The sequence below is a fragment of the Muntiacus reevesi genome, chromosome X (assembly GCF_963930625.1).
Source record: "Muntiacus reevesi chromosome X, mMunRee1.1, whole genome shotgun sequence".
NCBI classification, from domain to species: domain Eukaryota; kingdom Metazoa; phylum Chordata; class Mammalia; order Artiodactyla; family Cervidae; genus Muntiacus; species Muntiacus reevesi.
This window is the reverse complement of record NC_089271.1, coordinates 19329750-19347411: the sequence shown is the minus strand read 5'-3', so window position 1 is coordinate 19347411 and position 17662 is coordinate 19329750. Positions and strand designations below refer to the sequence as shown.

Here is a 17662-nt window from a genome sequence, read left to right as displayed (position 1 = left end):
AAAAAGTGGGCTTAAAACTCAACATTCAGAAAACTAAGTTCATGGCATCTGGTCCCATCACTTCAGTGGAAACAGTAACAGACTTTATTTTGGGGGGCTCCAAAATCACTGCAGATAGTGATTGCAGCCATGAAATTAAAAGATGCTTGCTCCTTGGAAGAAAAGTTATGACCAACCTAGACAGCATATTAAAAAGCAGAGACATTACTTTATCAACAAAGGTCTGTTTAGTCAAAGCTGTGGTTTTTCCAATAGTCATATATGGATGTGAGAATTGGACTATAAAGAAAGCTGAGCGCCGAAGAATTGATGCTTTGGACCTGTGGTGTTGGAGAAGACTCTTGAGAGTCCCTTGGACTGCGAGGAGATCTAACCAATCCACCCTAAAGGAAATCAGTCCTGAATATTCATTGGAAGGACTGATGTTGAAGCTGAAATTCCAATACTTTGGCCAACTGATGCGAAGAAGTGACTCACTGGAAAAGACCCTGATGCTGGGCAAGACTGAAGGAGGGAGGAGAAGGGGACAACAGTGGATGAGATGGTTGGATGACATCACCGACTCAATGGACATGAGTTTGAGTAAACTCTGGTGATGGACAGGAAGGCCTGGTGTTCTGTAGTCCATGGGGTCACAAAGAGTTGGACACAATTGAGTGACTGAACTGAATTGACAAAAATTGTGACTTATCCTAATTTTCATTCTGTTCAATGTATTTCTTTTTATTTCCCTTGAGATTTCCTCCTTTTATCCATAGACTAGTTAGAAGTGCATTGTTTGATTTCTAATTTGACTGCAATATGGTTAAATAAGACATTCTGATTTAAATTATTTTAAATATATTGAAGTTTATTTTTTGACACAGATGTGGTGTACCTCCCTGAATGTTCCAGGGACACTTGAAAAGAATTTGTATTATACATTTGTTGGATGAAATGCTCTAAAAATGTCATTTATATCTTGTTACCTGGTGGTGTTCAGCTCTTCTAATCGTTATGTTCTGTTTTGAGAGAGGAGATGAAGTATCCAATTGTAATTGTGGATTTATCTATTTCTTCTTTTAGTTCTGACAATTTTTGCTTCAGGTACTTTGAAATTGTTGCCTGATATTATACAACTTAGCAGTTTGTTTCTTCCTCTTCTTTTTAATGTGGACTATTTTTAATGTCTCAATTTGTTACAATATATCTTCTGTTTTATGTTTTGATTTTTTGGCCCCAAGACATGTGGGAATCTTAGCTCTCTGATCAGGGGTAGAACCCACACACCCTGCATTGGAAGGCAAAGTCTTAACCACTGTACTGTCAAGGAAATCCCTGTTTCTTCTTTTTTTTGTTTCTATAGGCTCATCTACTGTGCTTTGGTGTTTTATTTTTTAATTTAAATGTAATATTCACATAGTACACATTAACCCTATACTTTTTGTAACTGTTTGCTACAAGTATTTTTCCAGTTTGTCATCTATCTTAGTCATATTTTTCAATATTATATAATCAGAGTATATTTCTTTGCATTTTATTGCATATTTTAAAACAATAAGTATACATCTAGAAATCATTTTGTCTATATTTTTTCCAGTTTCCTTATGAACTAATGCTTCTCGCTTAAATAAATAATATACTTAAAATTACTTAGTGAACAGGTAGTGCTCCATCATAATTTATTTTAAAAAAGGCTTAATCAAGTGCCCCAATTCCATTTATTTAATGACCCTTTCTTTTTCCAGTGAAAGTCAAATTGCTCAGTCGTGTCCGACTCTTTGTGACTTCATGGACTATATAGTCCATGGACTTCTCCAGGCCAGAATACTGGAGTGGGTAGCCTTTCCCTTCTCCAGGGGATCTTCCCAACCCAGGGATCGAGGCTGCCCACATCACAGGCGGATTCTTTACCAGATGAGCCACAGGGGAAGCCCTCTTTTTCCAGTAGTTTTAACATATTGTTTTCTAAATGATTTTATATACTACAGTCTATTTTGTGCTGTGTTCCACTACTGCTTATTACTATTTCAAAACAGTATATTTTTCCAACAAAATTTACTAAAACATAAGGAGTCATTAAGAATTCAAATAATGTTAATTAGAGGAAAATGTTTGCAATTAATTAATCTGTGTTCTCTGTTAAAAAAATTAACCTCTTTAACTGTAAGAAGGATCCAGTTTTAAACAAATCTATACTGATGGAAATTTTCTAAAATGTGTGATTGTAGAAATTATTGCATAGCTATAACTAAATTTATTAAAACTCATTAAACTTTTTAAAGGGGATAAATTTTATAGAATGTAAATTAGGCCTCAATAAAACTATTTTTTAATGATGTAAGATATAAGTACTTCTAGGAAAATATCATTTTAAAAAACTATCCCAAGACCATTTTTGCTGCACTGAAGCATAAAAATTGGCATTTTAATTAAGAATTCAAAGTGCTTCTGGCATGATTAGAAAGAGCTTGGGTTCCTAGTTTTGCAAAGGTCAAAGACTGTTAATAAAATCTAAAACTTCATTCAGAAGTGATGAAGTACAGCATGATTTTCCCTATAAGTTCTTTAAAAAAAATACACATTTGATCTTTAAAATGTACTAAAAGAAAAATCTATTTTATAACTGAATGTCTGTAGCAAACTGAATTCTAAGGCATGTTTTCCACTTTCCTGAATATTCATATTTCAAGTAGGACCCGTTTCTCACTCAAGATTAAGTGTCCAAAAAAAATGGAAAAAGTATTTAAACATATAGCAAGGAAAACATAAATTTCATGTTGTAGTGAATCCCCCTAAAGTTTTCATTTTAAAGGTAAATCACATATAACCATACTGACAACCATTCTTAGCTAGCCGATATTAATATTTGGTATTATGATCTTGGCTATACACATACATAAATAAAAGAAGGCTGACAGGTTCCAATTTTCGTGAGTTACCAAAGATGAACACTCAATCATGACTTAACAAGATAAAGAAATGTATCATTACAGAATAGCTGAACACGATCAGTTTGAAAACAAAATTAAGAGAGGAATTTGTTTCTCAGTCTCAAGAAACCCAAGTTAGAGCTCAGGCTACTCAGGAAAAAATACGTGGCTGACTTAAAGGAAATTAAATTCATGGCATGAAAACTTTTCGATGCCAAAAGTTAAAAGTTTTTTTAAAAAGATAAAATCCTTGGCTCATTAATAAATGGCCATTACAGGAATTATCCTACTTAGATCTTAAAATATGCAACTATTCTCAAATCTTATGGATAACATAATGCTTATACTTCTTTCTAACAAAAAAGTTACTGATGCTATAAAAAACTTATTTGTTGTACATTCGTTTCAAACAAAAGCATTTATGGAAAGATTATTAATGGTTCAGAAATCCTAAACAAATTAGAAGCTAATAAGAAACGCTATGAGTTAATCAGGAGATCTGAAAGGCCTTAGTGTTTCTCAGGTTGACACTGCTGAGCCTGAGGGGCAGCCTTGCTAACATCACTGCTCATTTCTGGAACAAGAGGTGCCAAGTGGGAGCAGTTCGCAAACAAGAGGAAATAAGACCAAACAACAAGCACCTGGTAGTGTCTGGGGTAGTTTTCTCTGCCTCTATAATTTTTCCCTGGTATAGAAACAATTTTTGTCCTATAATTCCTTATCATGAAAGAAGAATTAGTTCAAGCACTTTCTTAGATAAAGGAAAAGATTTCAAAGAATACATTTCTTTTCTTAGCATCCCAACCTTTATGCCTTAAACAGTTAAAAGGTTTTCAATGATTAAAGATCTCTCATTGATCCCTTCAAAAAAGAATGGTCGTAAAATGTAGAAACAATTAAAAATAGGTATTAATGCTAAAAATGAGAGAAAAGAATAAACTTTCACTATAAATAGTAAAATAAGCTTTTTCTATAAATAATACTTTTGAACATTTTTTGAAGGTTATGGCACAACACGGAACATTAATTGATCTGTAAATCTCAAAATATAGATTCATTTTGGCAAAGCCATATAAAACTGCAAGAGAGATGAGGTGTGAAAAATATCAGGCTGTAGGTTAAAAATAGACAAGTAAACCATGAATTGAAAATAAACAATAAAGATATTAACCAACTGTGATTCCTATCTGAGGCTTTTCCTCTGAGAAAGTCTGTTGTTTCATTCATCAATATTTAAAATAAGAAGAACAAAAAAGGATTTTTTTAGCCTTAGATTTTATTTAAGAAATGTTAGGAGCTGGTTTTTTAAAATAAGTATTGTTTATTTCAAACATTTTAAATATTATTTAAATAGAAGCTTCACTGAAATTGTGGGTTTTATGATTTGCAAACATTTCCCCTAGCATTCTAATGCTTTTGCCTTAAAGATTAAGAAGGCTTTCAGAGATATTAAAATATATCTCATTGATGTCTTCAAAGTAGAATGAGAAATAAACTTTCTAGAAATAAAATTCTACATAGTAATTTGAAGTGTCAAGGCCAGAAACAGAAAAGTGGTATTCTTGTTTAGCATCTGAAGAGAAACACCCAAGTACAAATATATGTTTATATATGCTGCATTCCAAAAATTACTCCTTCAAAATTCTGAACAATCAGTCCACATTCAAAAGGAAATGTAGTATAACAAAGGAACAAGATGAATGTGAAACAAGGAGGGCTTTTGTATTACAACAAACATAGATTCAAATGATAACTTTCACACTAGTGAATAACTTTAGGCAAGTTACTTCATGTTTCATATGTAAAATGGTGATAATGATATCTGTTCTGTGAGAACTCAATGAGTCAATACATGCAAAGCATCTAGTTCAGTACGGAACTAAATTAAAGATTTTTTCCTATTTTTTCTTTTCCTTTCTTCTCCTTCAAGAGACATAAAGTAAAAAATTGCAATAAAGTCATCATATTGCTGTGCATGAAAATTCCCCTAAAATGTAAAACAGGTATAATGCCAAAAGTCAAATTTTAAAAATTAAGCCAGTTGCTTAGCATCAAAATAACCATACTCAACTAACAGAATTTATTTTTCAACCAGCGCATTATATATATCAGAGGAATAAACCAAATTTAAAGTCCAATGCTTGGCAAACCCTCCAAATTAATCTACGATGACAAGTCAATATAATTTCTATGGAACTTTTATAATTAAGTACTTAAGCTCTAAATTCTTCAAAACAAAAATAAAAAAGATAAGATACATTCTTACCTTATATAAAGAAAGCACAAAAACAGATCAGTTTGGGTCTAGAACTTAATATGAACTAAATTTAATCAGAGAAGAGATAGAGAGTTAAATCATGATTTTACAAATCACTAACAAATTTTGTTAGTATTTTGTTCTTTCAAATTATATAAAGGGAAATAAAATGAATATATTTCTCATATCACTTTGGTGAACAAGGTCAATGATTTACAGAATATTAGTGCTTAAAAGAGAACTTCAAATTCTCCAGATCTTACATCCTTATTCTAAAAAGAAAAAGAGGTTAACGTTCAATATTACCCAGGGCCAGAAGCAGAACTGAAACTTATCTCTTTCTTATTAGCCCCTTGGTCTTCTATACTATTTCATGATGAGTTCTGGCTGGGATTCACAACAGCAGTCATGGAGAATACTGCTCTTTTGGCTTTTCTAGCATTTATTAATGTGTCTAACTTCCGGTGTAGTTTGTAGGATACATTGAAACAAGAGGACGTGTGGAGTGTTGTCTTGTGCTCTAGCTGCTACCTAGAAGACATTTTTTCTTTGAAAAGAATAAAAATATAACCTAAATACACATCTGTTAACAATCTCTAATAAAAGTCAGGAAAACTTTCCTGGGCTACTTGTCAGGAAAACAAACAGTGTAAACATTTTACCTGGCACAGTTACAGATAAAACCCTATTACATTTATATTTGACTTTGGGATCTTTCGAAATTTATATTGGGCTTCCCTGGTGGCTCAGATGATACAGAATCTACCTACAATGCGGGAGACCTGGGTTCAGTCCCTGAATTGGGAAGATCCCATGAAGAAGGGAAATGCTATCCACTCCAGTGTTCTTGCCTGGAGAATTCCATAGACAGAAGAGCCTGGTAGGCTATTATCCATGGGGTAGCAAAGAGTTGGATGTGATTGAACGACTTTCACTTTACACTTTACTTTTATGGCAGTGGAAGAAGCAAAGTCAAGTTCCCAAATACAGAAGTTGTTTAGTTGCTTAGAAGAAGCTGTTTAGTTGCTATATCATGTCTGACTCTTTTGCGACCCCATGGACTAGAGCCCACCAGGCTCCTCTATCCACAGGACTTCCCAGGCAAGAATACTGGAGTGGGTTGCCATTTCCTTCTAGCACTCATCATTTGCCTTTCCTCCTTGCCAACACCTCTAAAAGACATGAGTCTACGAAAAGGTGAAGTCTGATATTATGCAAAAGTATCCTGAACTACTAACCATTTCACAGAAAAATTTCTTCAGAGTTATTACTTACATTTAACTCACAATCAACCCATGAATTCCAGCTTTCATTAATTCTAAATAAAAAGACGAAACTGTTGCTTGTGAGATTATATATATCCTGATTCCCTAATTTACCACATACTTTCAGGTGTGTGAATACCTAATACTAGGCAGTCTTACGCTGCCTAAACTGTCAGCAGCATTTGACCTTTTTGACCACTTCACTTTTTCCCTTAAACTCTTTATTCCCATCTTAAATGTTCTCACCACATATACAAAAAAGGTAATTATGTGAGCTTATAAATTATATTAATTAATCTTATTGTGGTAAGCATTTTGCAACATCTATATGTATCAAACCATCACACTGTACAGCCTAAACTTACACAATGTTATACATCTCTTGTATTTCAATAAAGTTAGGAAAAATACAAAAATATCAACACTCCCTCCCCCCAAATATACCAAAAAAACTCTTTCCTCCTTTTGCTCCCATGACACCATTCTCAACAAATTCTAGCCTATGGAGTCTCTGGTTATGCCTTCTTATTTTTTCCCCATAAGCTGAACTTCTAATCATCCTTCAATTGGTGGTGGTCTGCAGCAGTCATTCCTTATCTCAGTTCGCTTCGTTCACTCAAAAAAGTTAATTGAGTACCTACTATAGGCCAAGAACTCTTCCAGATAACTGTGACTGCAGTGAACAAAGCAGATGAAAATCCCTGCTCTCTTGAAGTATACACCATGTATAGAGTTCTCAAATAAACACAAGACTAACACATAAGCAAATTATATAGTGTGTTAGAAGGGTTTCGGTGTTATGGAAAACAAATAGAACAGAAAAAGAGGAATTCATTCTAAAAATCTTACACCACCATATTAATATATTCAGGACTTTAACTACTATCCATATTTTAATGATTCCCAAATCTCTATCCACCATGTATCTTTTCTGAGCAGCAATATTCTAAAGAACTTTTCACAATCATCGCCAACACTCAACCCTTGTCCTCCACCATAACTCGTTCTTCCTATTCTGATAATGGTTTCACCATCCACTGGATGAGCCAAGTCAGATACATTTATTCACCCTAGTTGTCTCTCTTTTCCTTAGTCTCTATATCTATCTCTAATATTCTTCTATCCCCACTCCTGCTTCTCTAATTAAATATCTCAGTCAATAGCAGTGCAGAGAATCAACTCTGTGGTCAGATGCCTGGAATGAATCCTGGCTCTACCACTTACTTCCTATTTGGTTTTGAACTTAACTTCTGCCTCTGAATGTCGTATTTTTCCTATCTGCAAAATGAAGATAACTCTCCTAGGTTTGCTTTAACTGAATGTGGCTAGTAGCATCAGAATCACCAATAGTAGCAGTAGCATGATTAGAGTTGGCACTCCATATTGGCAAATTTCATATCCATGGGTGCAGCCAAATTTGATTCAAAATATTTGGGGAAAAAAGATTGTAGAGAGCTCAAAACAGTAAAATTTGAGTTTGTTGCACAAGGCCAATTATGTCATAGCATGTATTAGGTATTATAAGTAATCTACCAATGATTTAAAACATAAAGGAGGATGTGCATAGGTTATATACAAATACTATGTCATTTTCTACAAGGGACTTGAGAATCCTCGAATTTTGGTATCTGAGGGGTCCTGGAACTAACCCCTGGGAGCTAACAAGGGAAAAAACCTCCTAAAACAACCTCTTAACCAGTTTCCCTTCTTTTAGCCTTATTCTTCATCTAATATTTCCCAACACTATAGCCCAAGTCATTGTCCAAATTCACAGGTCTGAAAACAACAGTGATCCTAAGCAGCTCCCCATATGCCTTCAGCATAAAGACCAAATGCCTTAAAATGACAAAGAATTATTTTTGTTCTTCTTCTTTCCTTTTTAAAAACTTAATCTGTTAAAGCATAATCATTATAGGCAAGTCACCCTGGAGCTGAACTTTCCTCAGAAAAATCTTCAAAATATAAACATCAGTTTCTTTTTTCAGTTTATAGTCTAGTCAGAAGATTTTTAAGGTTATCACAAAGTTATCTCTTTGTTTCTTCAAAGTATATATTTTATTTTTATGGCCAAAATGTTAAATGGCCTTTGATTTCATTATTACTATAGTATGATATAATTCAAAATAAGGATTATGAGAACCTTTGCAGCAATGGAAGCCTAACAGATGAATTAAATTATTTCATTCAGGCTTTTTCTCACATTTTCTTTTCCTATGAAATAACAAAACACCACTGATTGACTGTATAAATTACTATGTATGTGTGTGTATGCTCATGTACGTTTGCAGATAAACTAGCATTTATTAAGGATGTGGTCTTAGATAATACAAATAATGCAACTGTAATAAATTATATAATACAATGAAATCTCAGAAATTATTATATAATGTTCTAGAAGCCATTATGTGACTTTATAAACATTACCTGCCATTAAGAGGTAAACACATTCTCTAATCATTCTATTTATTCATTTCATAAGTACTAGTGTAAAAAGAAAATAATGAAATTCACTGAATAAAATATAAAAGCTGAGCAAATTTATAATATAGGATAGGTGATATAAGAAGATATAACTAAAAATCAAATATATTTTCTATTAGTTTCCCAATTACTGCAAAGCTTCTTGAAACAAGTATATTACATTACTTAAGGATAAGCTATAGTTTAAATATATTTACTTATTGACCATTATACAACTTGTAGAATTTATGTTTAAATGACAATTCATACAATTGATACATGTGGGTTAAACAATTTTAAGGATTTAACGGTGTCATAAGAGAAATATGCTGTCTACCAATTAATTATCAAAATAGCTAACAATATACAGCCTACTGTTCAGATCTGGAATTAGTATTATCATGTTATATGTTTGGAGAAGGGAATGGCAACCCACTCCAATATTCTTGCCTAGAGAACTCCATGCACAGAGAAGTCCGGTGGGCTCCAGTCCACGGGGCTGCAAAGAGTCAGACACAACTAAGCAACTAACACTTTCAACTTTGTTATACGTTATTAGTAATATATATATATAAATTTAGACAACACAGAAATAAGTAAAATTATCTTAACTTTTACCTTAGACATAAAAATATTTTATTTTTAATATAAAGTATTATATTTTTAAAAAAGGAAAAAATATAATACAGTTGAATTTCAAACAACAAGAGGGTTAGGAGTCCCAATCCTGCACAGTTGAAAATTCATGTGTAACTTTATGCTCAGCCCATGTTCGCAGACTCATTCAACGGACGATTATGACGTGCAGTAATATAATGCTTATTGATTGAAACAAACAAACAACTATATATAAGTAGACCCATGCACTCCAAACCCATGCTATTTAAGGGTCACTGTGTATATATGTATATATACATATGTGCATGCGTGGTCAGTCACTAAGTCGTGTCTGACTCTTCGTGACCCCATGGACTGTAGCTAGCTAGGCTCCTCTGTTCGTGGAATTTTCCAGGCAAGAACACTCTTTAAGGGATCTTCCCAAACCCAGGATCAAACCCACGTGTCTTGTGTCTCCTGCATTGGCAGGTGGATTCTTTACCACTGAGCCACCAGGGAAGCTCATATATATCTGTACATGTATGAAAATCCTACTGACATTTATTTAAGAAAAAATTCTAGTAAACTTCTATATATCAGAGTGTTTCAGACAAAGTATTTTTTTGATTATTTAACCATTATAACATAGTACACATCTTGGTGGACCATAGTCCATGGGGTCACTAAGAGTTTGACACAACTGAGCAACTAATATTCTTATGTCCCTCACAAAAATTTTTCAAAAATGAAAACTTTAGTTTTAATACTTGCAATGTTTCACCATTAAAATGTTTAATCACATATACAATTTTAATCTAACCTTTTTTGTTTTATATTATGAAAACTTTTATGTTATTTTATGTGTTCAAAACAAATGAAATTACCTAAACTAGCAAAAAAAGGACCAAAATTGTATCTGTAATACCCACAATTGACTGTGCATTGTGAATAATAATATAGAATGAATAAAGCAAATGTAGAGACATACAGTGCATGCTATGAAAATTTCAATGTCTAACTACCCATTTAAAAACAATAAATAGAATCCTGATGTTTGCTTCTTTAAATATGACCAATGAATGAAAAGTACATAGAAAATCAGGAGACAAAGCACGACAGTATTACAAATCTTGTTGTGACAGCCAAAAATGATTTTGCTTATAAAGCAGCAAATGTATTTTAAAACTGTCAAGAACTAATGACTGATTAGTTACTCAGTTGAATATAAAATTTTGCAAATAATTAGTATCACAATGCCTATATTGTGGTAAATCATAATTAGACATTTTTTACTTAATATTCTTCTATGTATCAATTTATCAATCAACAATCTTTTCACAAGAAAAAAATGAAATAATGTTATATTCAAACTGATGTCTGAAGAGGATAACTTATGAAACATGTAAAAGATTTTACCTGTCCAACCAAGCAAGCAGACTCTTGGCTGCTCCAATCAGATCCACAACTGAAGTCAGAAAGTCATTTGGCAATTTTCGACTGGTTCTCCCATCATAATGACCACTCCTTCTCCTCCCTGTTATAAAGTTCTGTAGATTTTTGGCAGATGCATTCAACTTGTGAGAAAGAGTTTTTAGATTTTCTGTTTCCAAGCCATAATTCTGAATTATAAAAAGAGAGAAAACAAATATACTTAAAATCAATATTTTATTCAGTCAACATTTACTGAGTACTTTACCGTATGTACAGGCAATGGAACAAGTATTAAGAGTTAAACATGAATAAGATAGGATTCCTGGCCTAGCAGAATTCATAGTCAAATGAGGATTTGGGGAAACATCAGATAAACAAATTACAATAAAATGTGTAAGTACTAACATGAACATGGAGAGATGGGCATTGTATCTTGGAACTAAGGCACCTAAGACAGAAAAATTATAAGGACTCATAAGCAGTTTCTTTTTCAAGCAAACCTAAGTTCATTTACTGGTGAAATTCATTATTATTAACAATTATTTTTGCTTATCTATTCTATTAGCATATGTATAGTCATGAAAGTAGGCACTAGGAAAAATTCTGTTTCCCCAAAATGAGCAAAGTAAGTACAACCCAACAATAAAATACATCATATACAATATAACTTTCCTTCTGTGTCCTCTTCATAATGACTCACATAAGAAGTTTCTTTTATGATATGGTATACATAGTAAACCTCTGCATCCTCAGGGGAACCAATACACTTTCTCCTTTTTATAATACAAAATTTAAAACTAAACTTTTAATTTTGTCATGGTTGCATTAGCTCAGTCAAGTGTGAATCACATCTAAAGAAATCATATTTTTTTGTAAGTATAATTGTTCTTCTTTTCCTTGGTCTCAGTTTTCAATTTCTAGTAATATACAGCGCATGTGTGCTAAGTCACTTCAGTCGTGTCTGATTCTTTGTGACCCTATGGACTGTAGCCGGCCAGGCTCCTCTGTCCATGGGATTCTCTCCAGGCAAGAGTACTGGAGTGAGTTGCCATGCCCTCCTCCAGGGAATCTTCCAGACCCAGGGATCAAACCAGCATCCCCTATGTCTCCTGCATTGTCAGGCGGGTTCTTTACCACTAGCGCCACCTGGGGAACCAACAGGAATATACAGTATCTCACCCTAAATGTTTCATCTATAAATTGTTCCAAGGATTTCTATGAATAAATACAAATAATTTTTTAAATTTTTTTATCATCACAGAACTCAATTCTAAGTAGCTCAAAATCAATTATTGACAACACAGATACCATTTTGCCTTTTTCTTCATGAAAATGGATGGTTTGTTCTAACTCACTAAGTCACCAGTAAATCACATTCCCCAGCCTACCATGTAAAGAAGCAACAAGTAAATGAACCACCTCTTTGTTTTGGCCAAAGGTATGCAGGGGAGAATTACGGTCCTGACTTTTTAAAACTGCAGGTTTACTCACTGCAGGCTTGCTTTTACTGGATACTCATGGGACAACTAGGCATTACTATTGGTATAGAAAGGACTGAATCAATTAAACAAAAGCTTGGACGTGAAATGTACTTTCTATTACTATTTTCTTTATCCTATGTTACCTATGTGGCCAACAACATTCACGCCAGGAATCAGGTGTGACTCCACAGGACTCAACATAGCCAGTCTAGTCTTAAGGACTTGGTGCTGTTTCTACTGTATTCTCAACTATATGCATGGGAAAGCATATGAAAGAAAGAAACAACATTTTAGAAAGTCAAATTGGCTATACCGTCACTAGTGGCAAATTCTCACTACACACTTAACTGAAAATATTAGTACAATGCATTTTACAATGTCAATGCTATTTTCTTCAGAGCTCTTAATCTGAATGCATCATGTAACATGTGTTTAGGTTTTATAATACTTTATAAATACAAGTGAATCCTAAAAGGATTGCTTTAACAAATATTTTCAAAAATAAATTATTTTGAGATGAATGAACCAAGCAATTATCCTGTAAAGAAACAAATCCTAGCAAGTGACATCAAATTTTTCATGTAAAATACCTATTACATGAAAAGTACGTGAAGAATGAAATGAAAACTGTTCTCTTCCTGTCATAGATGATTCACTTGTACTTCTCAATAAAAGTTGTATTGTCAGAACATAAACTGAGGACTATACATGAAACTATATGTATGCTTTCTTATTTTAGTTAATACAAGGTGCTCTCTATTGAAGCACACCAAATGATAGCATAACAGCTCGAAAGAGTGAATATATCTCCGAATCATGAAAGCTTCTTTCTAAGTTAACATTGTACAAACAGTATATAGATGGAGCTTAATAAATCTATGTTGCAGAAATGAACAAGTTACTGAATACACTTTTGATTTGATTAGCTTCCATGACATTTATTTCCCATCGGGACTAATTTTAAAACAAGGCAGAAAAACATTCCATTTCTTAAATGAAACAATAAAATTTGGTAACTTCTCTGTGTCTTCCTTATATTTCAGAGTCAGGGACTGTATTGGCAAGAGAAAAAAATCATACAGTTCTCTGGAGAAAGGCAGAGAACTTCATTCAGTAAGATAGCATTCATTTAATATCTTCTATGTGTTAAGCACTAGGCAGAATGCACATTGGGGACCGAAAAACCAAAGGAAAGATTTATAATGTGATCCAAAGTGCAAGGCGCCGTTCTTCCCATCACTTCCCACTCTTCAGCAGCTAAATCAAAACTCTTCCTTTTCTCTGAACACCCCAAAGTCTTTCACAATTCTGTCTTTACACATAATTTTCTGCCTAGATAACTTTTCTCCTACTTTTTTATCTGGCAAACACCTACTTATCCTACAAGTCCCAATACATTTCCAGGATCCCTCAGTAGTGTTTATCATCTCCTTCTGCTATCCCCTGGAATTTTTTGTTTTTAATCTATATTATCTTTTAATTACTCTTGTACTTTTTACTGGACTATAGGCATTTTAAGAGCACAGACTATGCCTTTTTCATCTTTGTATTCCCTGTGGTAGCACTGTATCAGCATGAATATATAATTGTTAAAAGAAGAAATAAATACAATAGATGTAGGAAAAAGTAGAAGAGTCAGTAGAGACATTACAGATTTGAAGAGACAAAACAGAGTTTCCCATTCCAAACAGCACAACTGCTGTTGCAATCAACTCAGCTTGCTGGGGAGGGCTCTCACCTTCTGATTTTATAATGGCATGGAGAAATAAATCAGGATTCACTGCTCAAATATTTCCTTTATATTTACTGGAAAACATCTACTACATAAAGTGTAAGCTATGTCTACTTTAAAGCCGCTGATGTATAGCCATTAGCAAGCAGTGAAAATGAAGTTTAACATTTGACCTCTTTGAGGAAGAAACACAGAAAGAATGAATTTAATGTTTTCATTTTTTTCCCCAAGAAAATGATGCAACACTAGAGTGCTGAAACCCAGAACTGCATGGCAGTGGTTTATATCTCTGATACCATCATTTTAAGTTAAGTCGAGGTCAGCACAGTTTATCATGGGCCAAACTCCAAAGTCTACAGGTTTAGATGATCTGAAGGTAGTACCATAATTACCAATCTCATTCTCTTATTCAAAGTGGCAGAGTGGAGCTCAGCATGTGAGTGGTTCATTTATGAGAAGACCTGCTTATGACGCATTCACTCTAGATTTCAAGCTCTAACATGCTCAACTTTACTGTTATAGATAGGGGACTGCTAGGTCAGATTCCCGTCTCTGAGTCACTTAGATGATACCTTTACGACCATTCTGACTCAGTTATGGAAACCAATATGCAAAAACACTGTGGACTTACCTTACCCTGAGTACTAGCTTTTATTTTAGGCATGATTTCTGTGGTCTGATTTAGATAAGGGAGAGTACAAGTGTGTGTTCTGGTCTGAATTAATTTTCTTATCTCAGGAATAAGGAAACAAGAGGATCTCTAAATTATCACATGAAAAATACGTCAAGTCTCTTTCATCGCCACTTTCAAAAAAATGTTTATTCAGCATTTACTATTGCCAGGCATTTGTGCTACATATTAGGTGTTCAATAAGCAATGTCACTTTTCCCATATAGCTTATAGTCTAGCAGAAGAAACAGATACTAAACTAAAAAAAAACCAAACATACATATAAATATGTAATTACAAAATGAGATGAGGATTAAGAAAGAGACGAACAGTGAGGGGATGATTTTAGACATGGTCAGGGTGAGGGAGTGAGTGATCAGGGAAATGTCTCTGATGAAAGGACAATTAATGTCAAGACTGAAATGTGTAAGTGGGAGGTACCATTCAACCAGATTCTTTAAAAAATATTTTCAGTCAATTCTTTTTTCTTTGCTTATTCTATTGGCTTTTTGTGAAATTTGATGATATCATTAATGTTACTTAATGCAAATAAGAGTTCCCATTGCTTTTTTTTCCATTTATTTTTTATTAGTTGGAGGCTAATTACTTTACAATATGGTAGTGGTTTTTGCCATACATTGACATGAATCAGCCATGGATTTACATGTGTTCCCCATCCTGAATCCCCCTCCCACCTCCCTCCCCATCCCATCCCTCTGGGTCATCCCAGTGCACCAGCCTCGAGAGACCCATTGCTTTTGTGACCACTCTTTCATAGTTGTCTTCATGCTTCTCTGACCACTCCTCTGCAGCCTCCCTGCCCCTCCCCTCCTTCCTTCCCAGCTGGAGTGTCAAGGTTTTGAAGTCTATAAACCCTCCCTGAATGATCTCTCTCTCTCTCTCTATGGATTCAATCCCTATATCCTTGAGACTCCCAAATCTCTGTCTTCAGTCACTTCTCAGCTTCAAATTCATAAACTGTCTGATGGAGTTTCTCTTTCTGGATAAATCAGAGATGCCTCAAATTCAACAAATATAAAACTCAATTTATATTTCCACCTAAATCTATTTTTGCTGCTATTGCCTATCTTCATTATTGTAAAATCTTCTACTCTATCTCTGCAGCTAAAAGGATGGAATCTTTCTCAGCTTCTTTTATGTCACTCACTCCTCCTATTTACCAGTATAGTCTATTCCTGTTGCTCATCCGTGGATCAAGTCATACTCAAGCCTAAGTGGATTATTTTAAACATTTCCTAATCGTTCCCCCATCTTCAGTCCAGTCCAGTCCACCCTCTTCACTACCATCAGTTACCTTTTTAAAGCAAGTATTTGATCATTCTTGCATGGTTCTCTAGTGCCCAGACTAAGAACTACAAATCTCTTATCAGGATATTAAGGTACTCTACAGTCTGATTTATCTTTTAAAGTCTAATTTTATGCCACTGCTTTCTGCTTATTTTTGGTGGGAAAATAGCTTACCACTTTTCATACATACCCGGCATGCTCTTTATTCTGTGTGCCTTTGTATGTGCTGTTTTATCTACCTGGAAATTACTTCCCTCTGTTTCTCCACCTCTTAAACACAAGCTAATATTCCAGTAAGCTGTTAAAGATGACATCTTTTGCAATATGAACCCATTTATCTTAGTCAAAATTTCTGTGTCTCCTAATACTTAGCTCATGCTTTGATTTTAGCAATTTTATTATATTATGCTTATTTGTATGTCACTCTCCCTACTAGACTTTTCAAGATGGCCGGAACTAGATCTTACATTTGACACATACAGTGCTGAGTGTACGGATGCTTGAATCAAGTTTAATTATCTACACATTTATTATTAATTATCATCTTAATAATAGCGACAACTTATTGAATGTCTACTGGGTGCCAGGTAGTGAATTAGGAACCATTCAAACACTATCTCATTTTCACACCACCACCAAGAGGTAGTTGACACTGTGCTAAGTTGCTTCAGTCATGTCCAACTCTATGTGATCCCATGGACTGTATGTAGCCCGCCAGGCTCCTCTGTCCATGGGATCCTCCAGGCAAGAATACTGGAGTGGTTTGCCATGCCCTCCTCCAGGGGATCTACCCGACTCAGGGATCAAACCTGAGTCTCTTACATCTTGTGCATTGGCAGGGAGGTTCTTTATCACTAACACCACCTAGGAAGCCCATAAAGTGTTAGTTGCTCAGTCGTGTCTAACTCTTTGCAGCCCCATGAACTGTAGCCCACCATGCTCCTTTGTCCATGGAATTATCCAGGCAAGAACACTGGAATGGGTAGCTATTCCCTTCTCTAGGGGATCTTCCCAGCTCAGGGTTACAACCCAGGTCACCCACATTGCAGGGATATTCTTTATTGGCTGAGCCACCAAGGAAGCTTTTTTTATTTTTTAGTAAAATATCTCTTGTTTAAATAAAATATCTCTATTTTAAATAAAAGAACTAAGGCAATGGTGAAATGATTTGCCCACAAATGGCATTAACTGACTGAGTCAAATTTCAGTCCCATATTATTATATTACAAGACTCATGTTCTTTCTCACTGTAGTTCTGGCCCCAATCATGCTAGTGTCATCTTGGCTAACACAGGGGGGAAAAAGTCTATATCCCTCTCAGAATATCTAAGGTACTATTAAAATCTTACAGGGTTATTTTGATATTGATTCTTCTTGCCTTGACTAGGCACTGCACTTATAGTGTACATAAGCAGACATATATACAATATTCAATATTCATGGATGTATATGCAAAGAACACTAAAATAATTGATTTTTTAAGGATGATTTTTTTCTAAAATAGGATTACTTAACATTTGGGATACTAAATCAAACTTTTAGAAGGAAA

The 17662-nt window shown here is 34.3% G+C and overlaps 1 protein-coding gene across 4 annotated transcripts in view; it reads right to left on the bottom strand.

Annotated features, from left to right (window-relative positions):
* CNKSR2 (connector enhancer of kinase suppressor of Ras 2) overlaps positions 1-17662 on the bottom strand; it is a 263683-nt gene that overhangs the window by 190030 nt on the left and 55991 nt on the right. For all 4 annotated transcript variants that reach the window (XM_065916516.1, XM_065916517.1, XM_065916518.1 and 1 more), the window contains exon 3: positions 10908-11110. In XM_065916516.1, coding sequence (XP_065772588.1) covers positions 10908-11110 — 203 coding nt within the window. The remainder of the gene's footprint in view (positions 1-10907; positions 11111-17662) is intronic.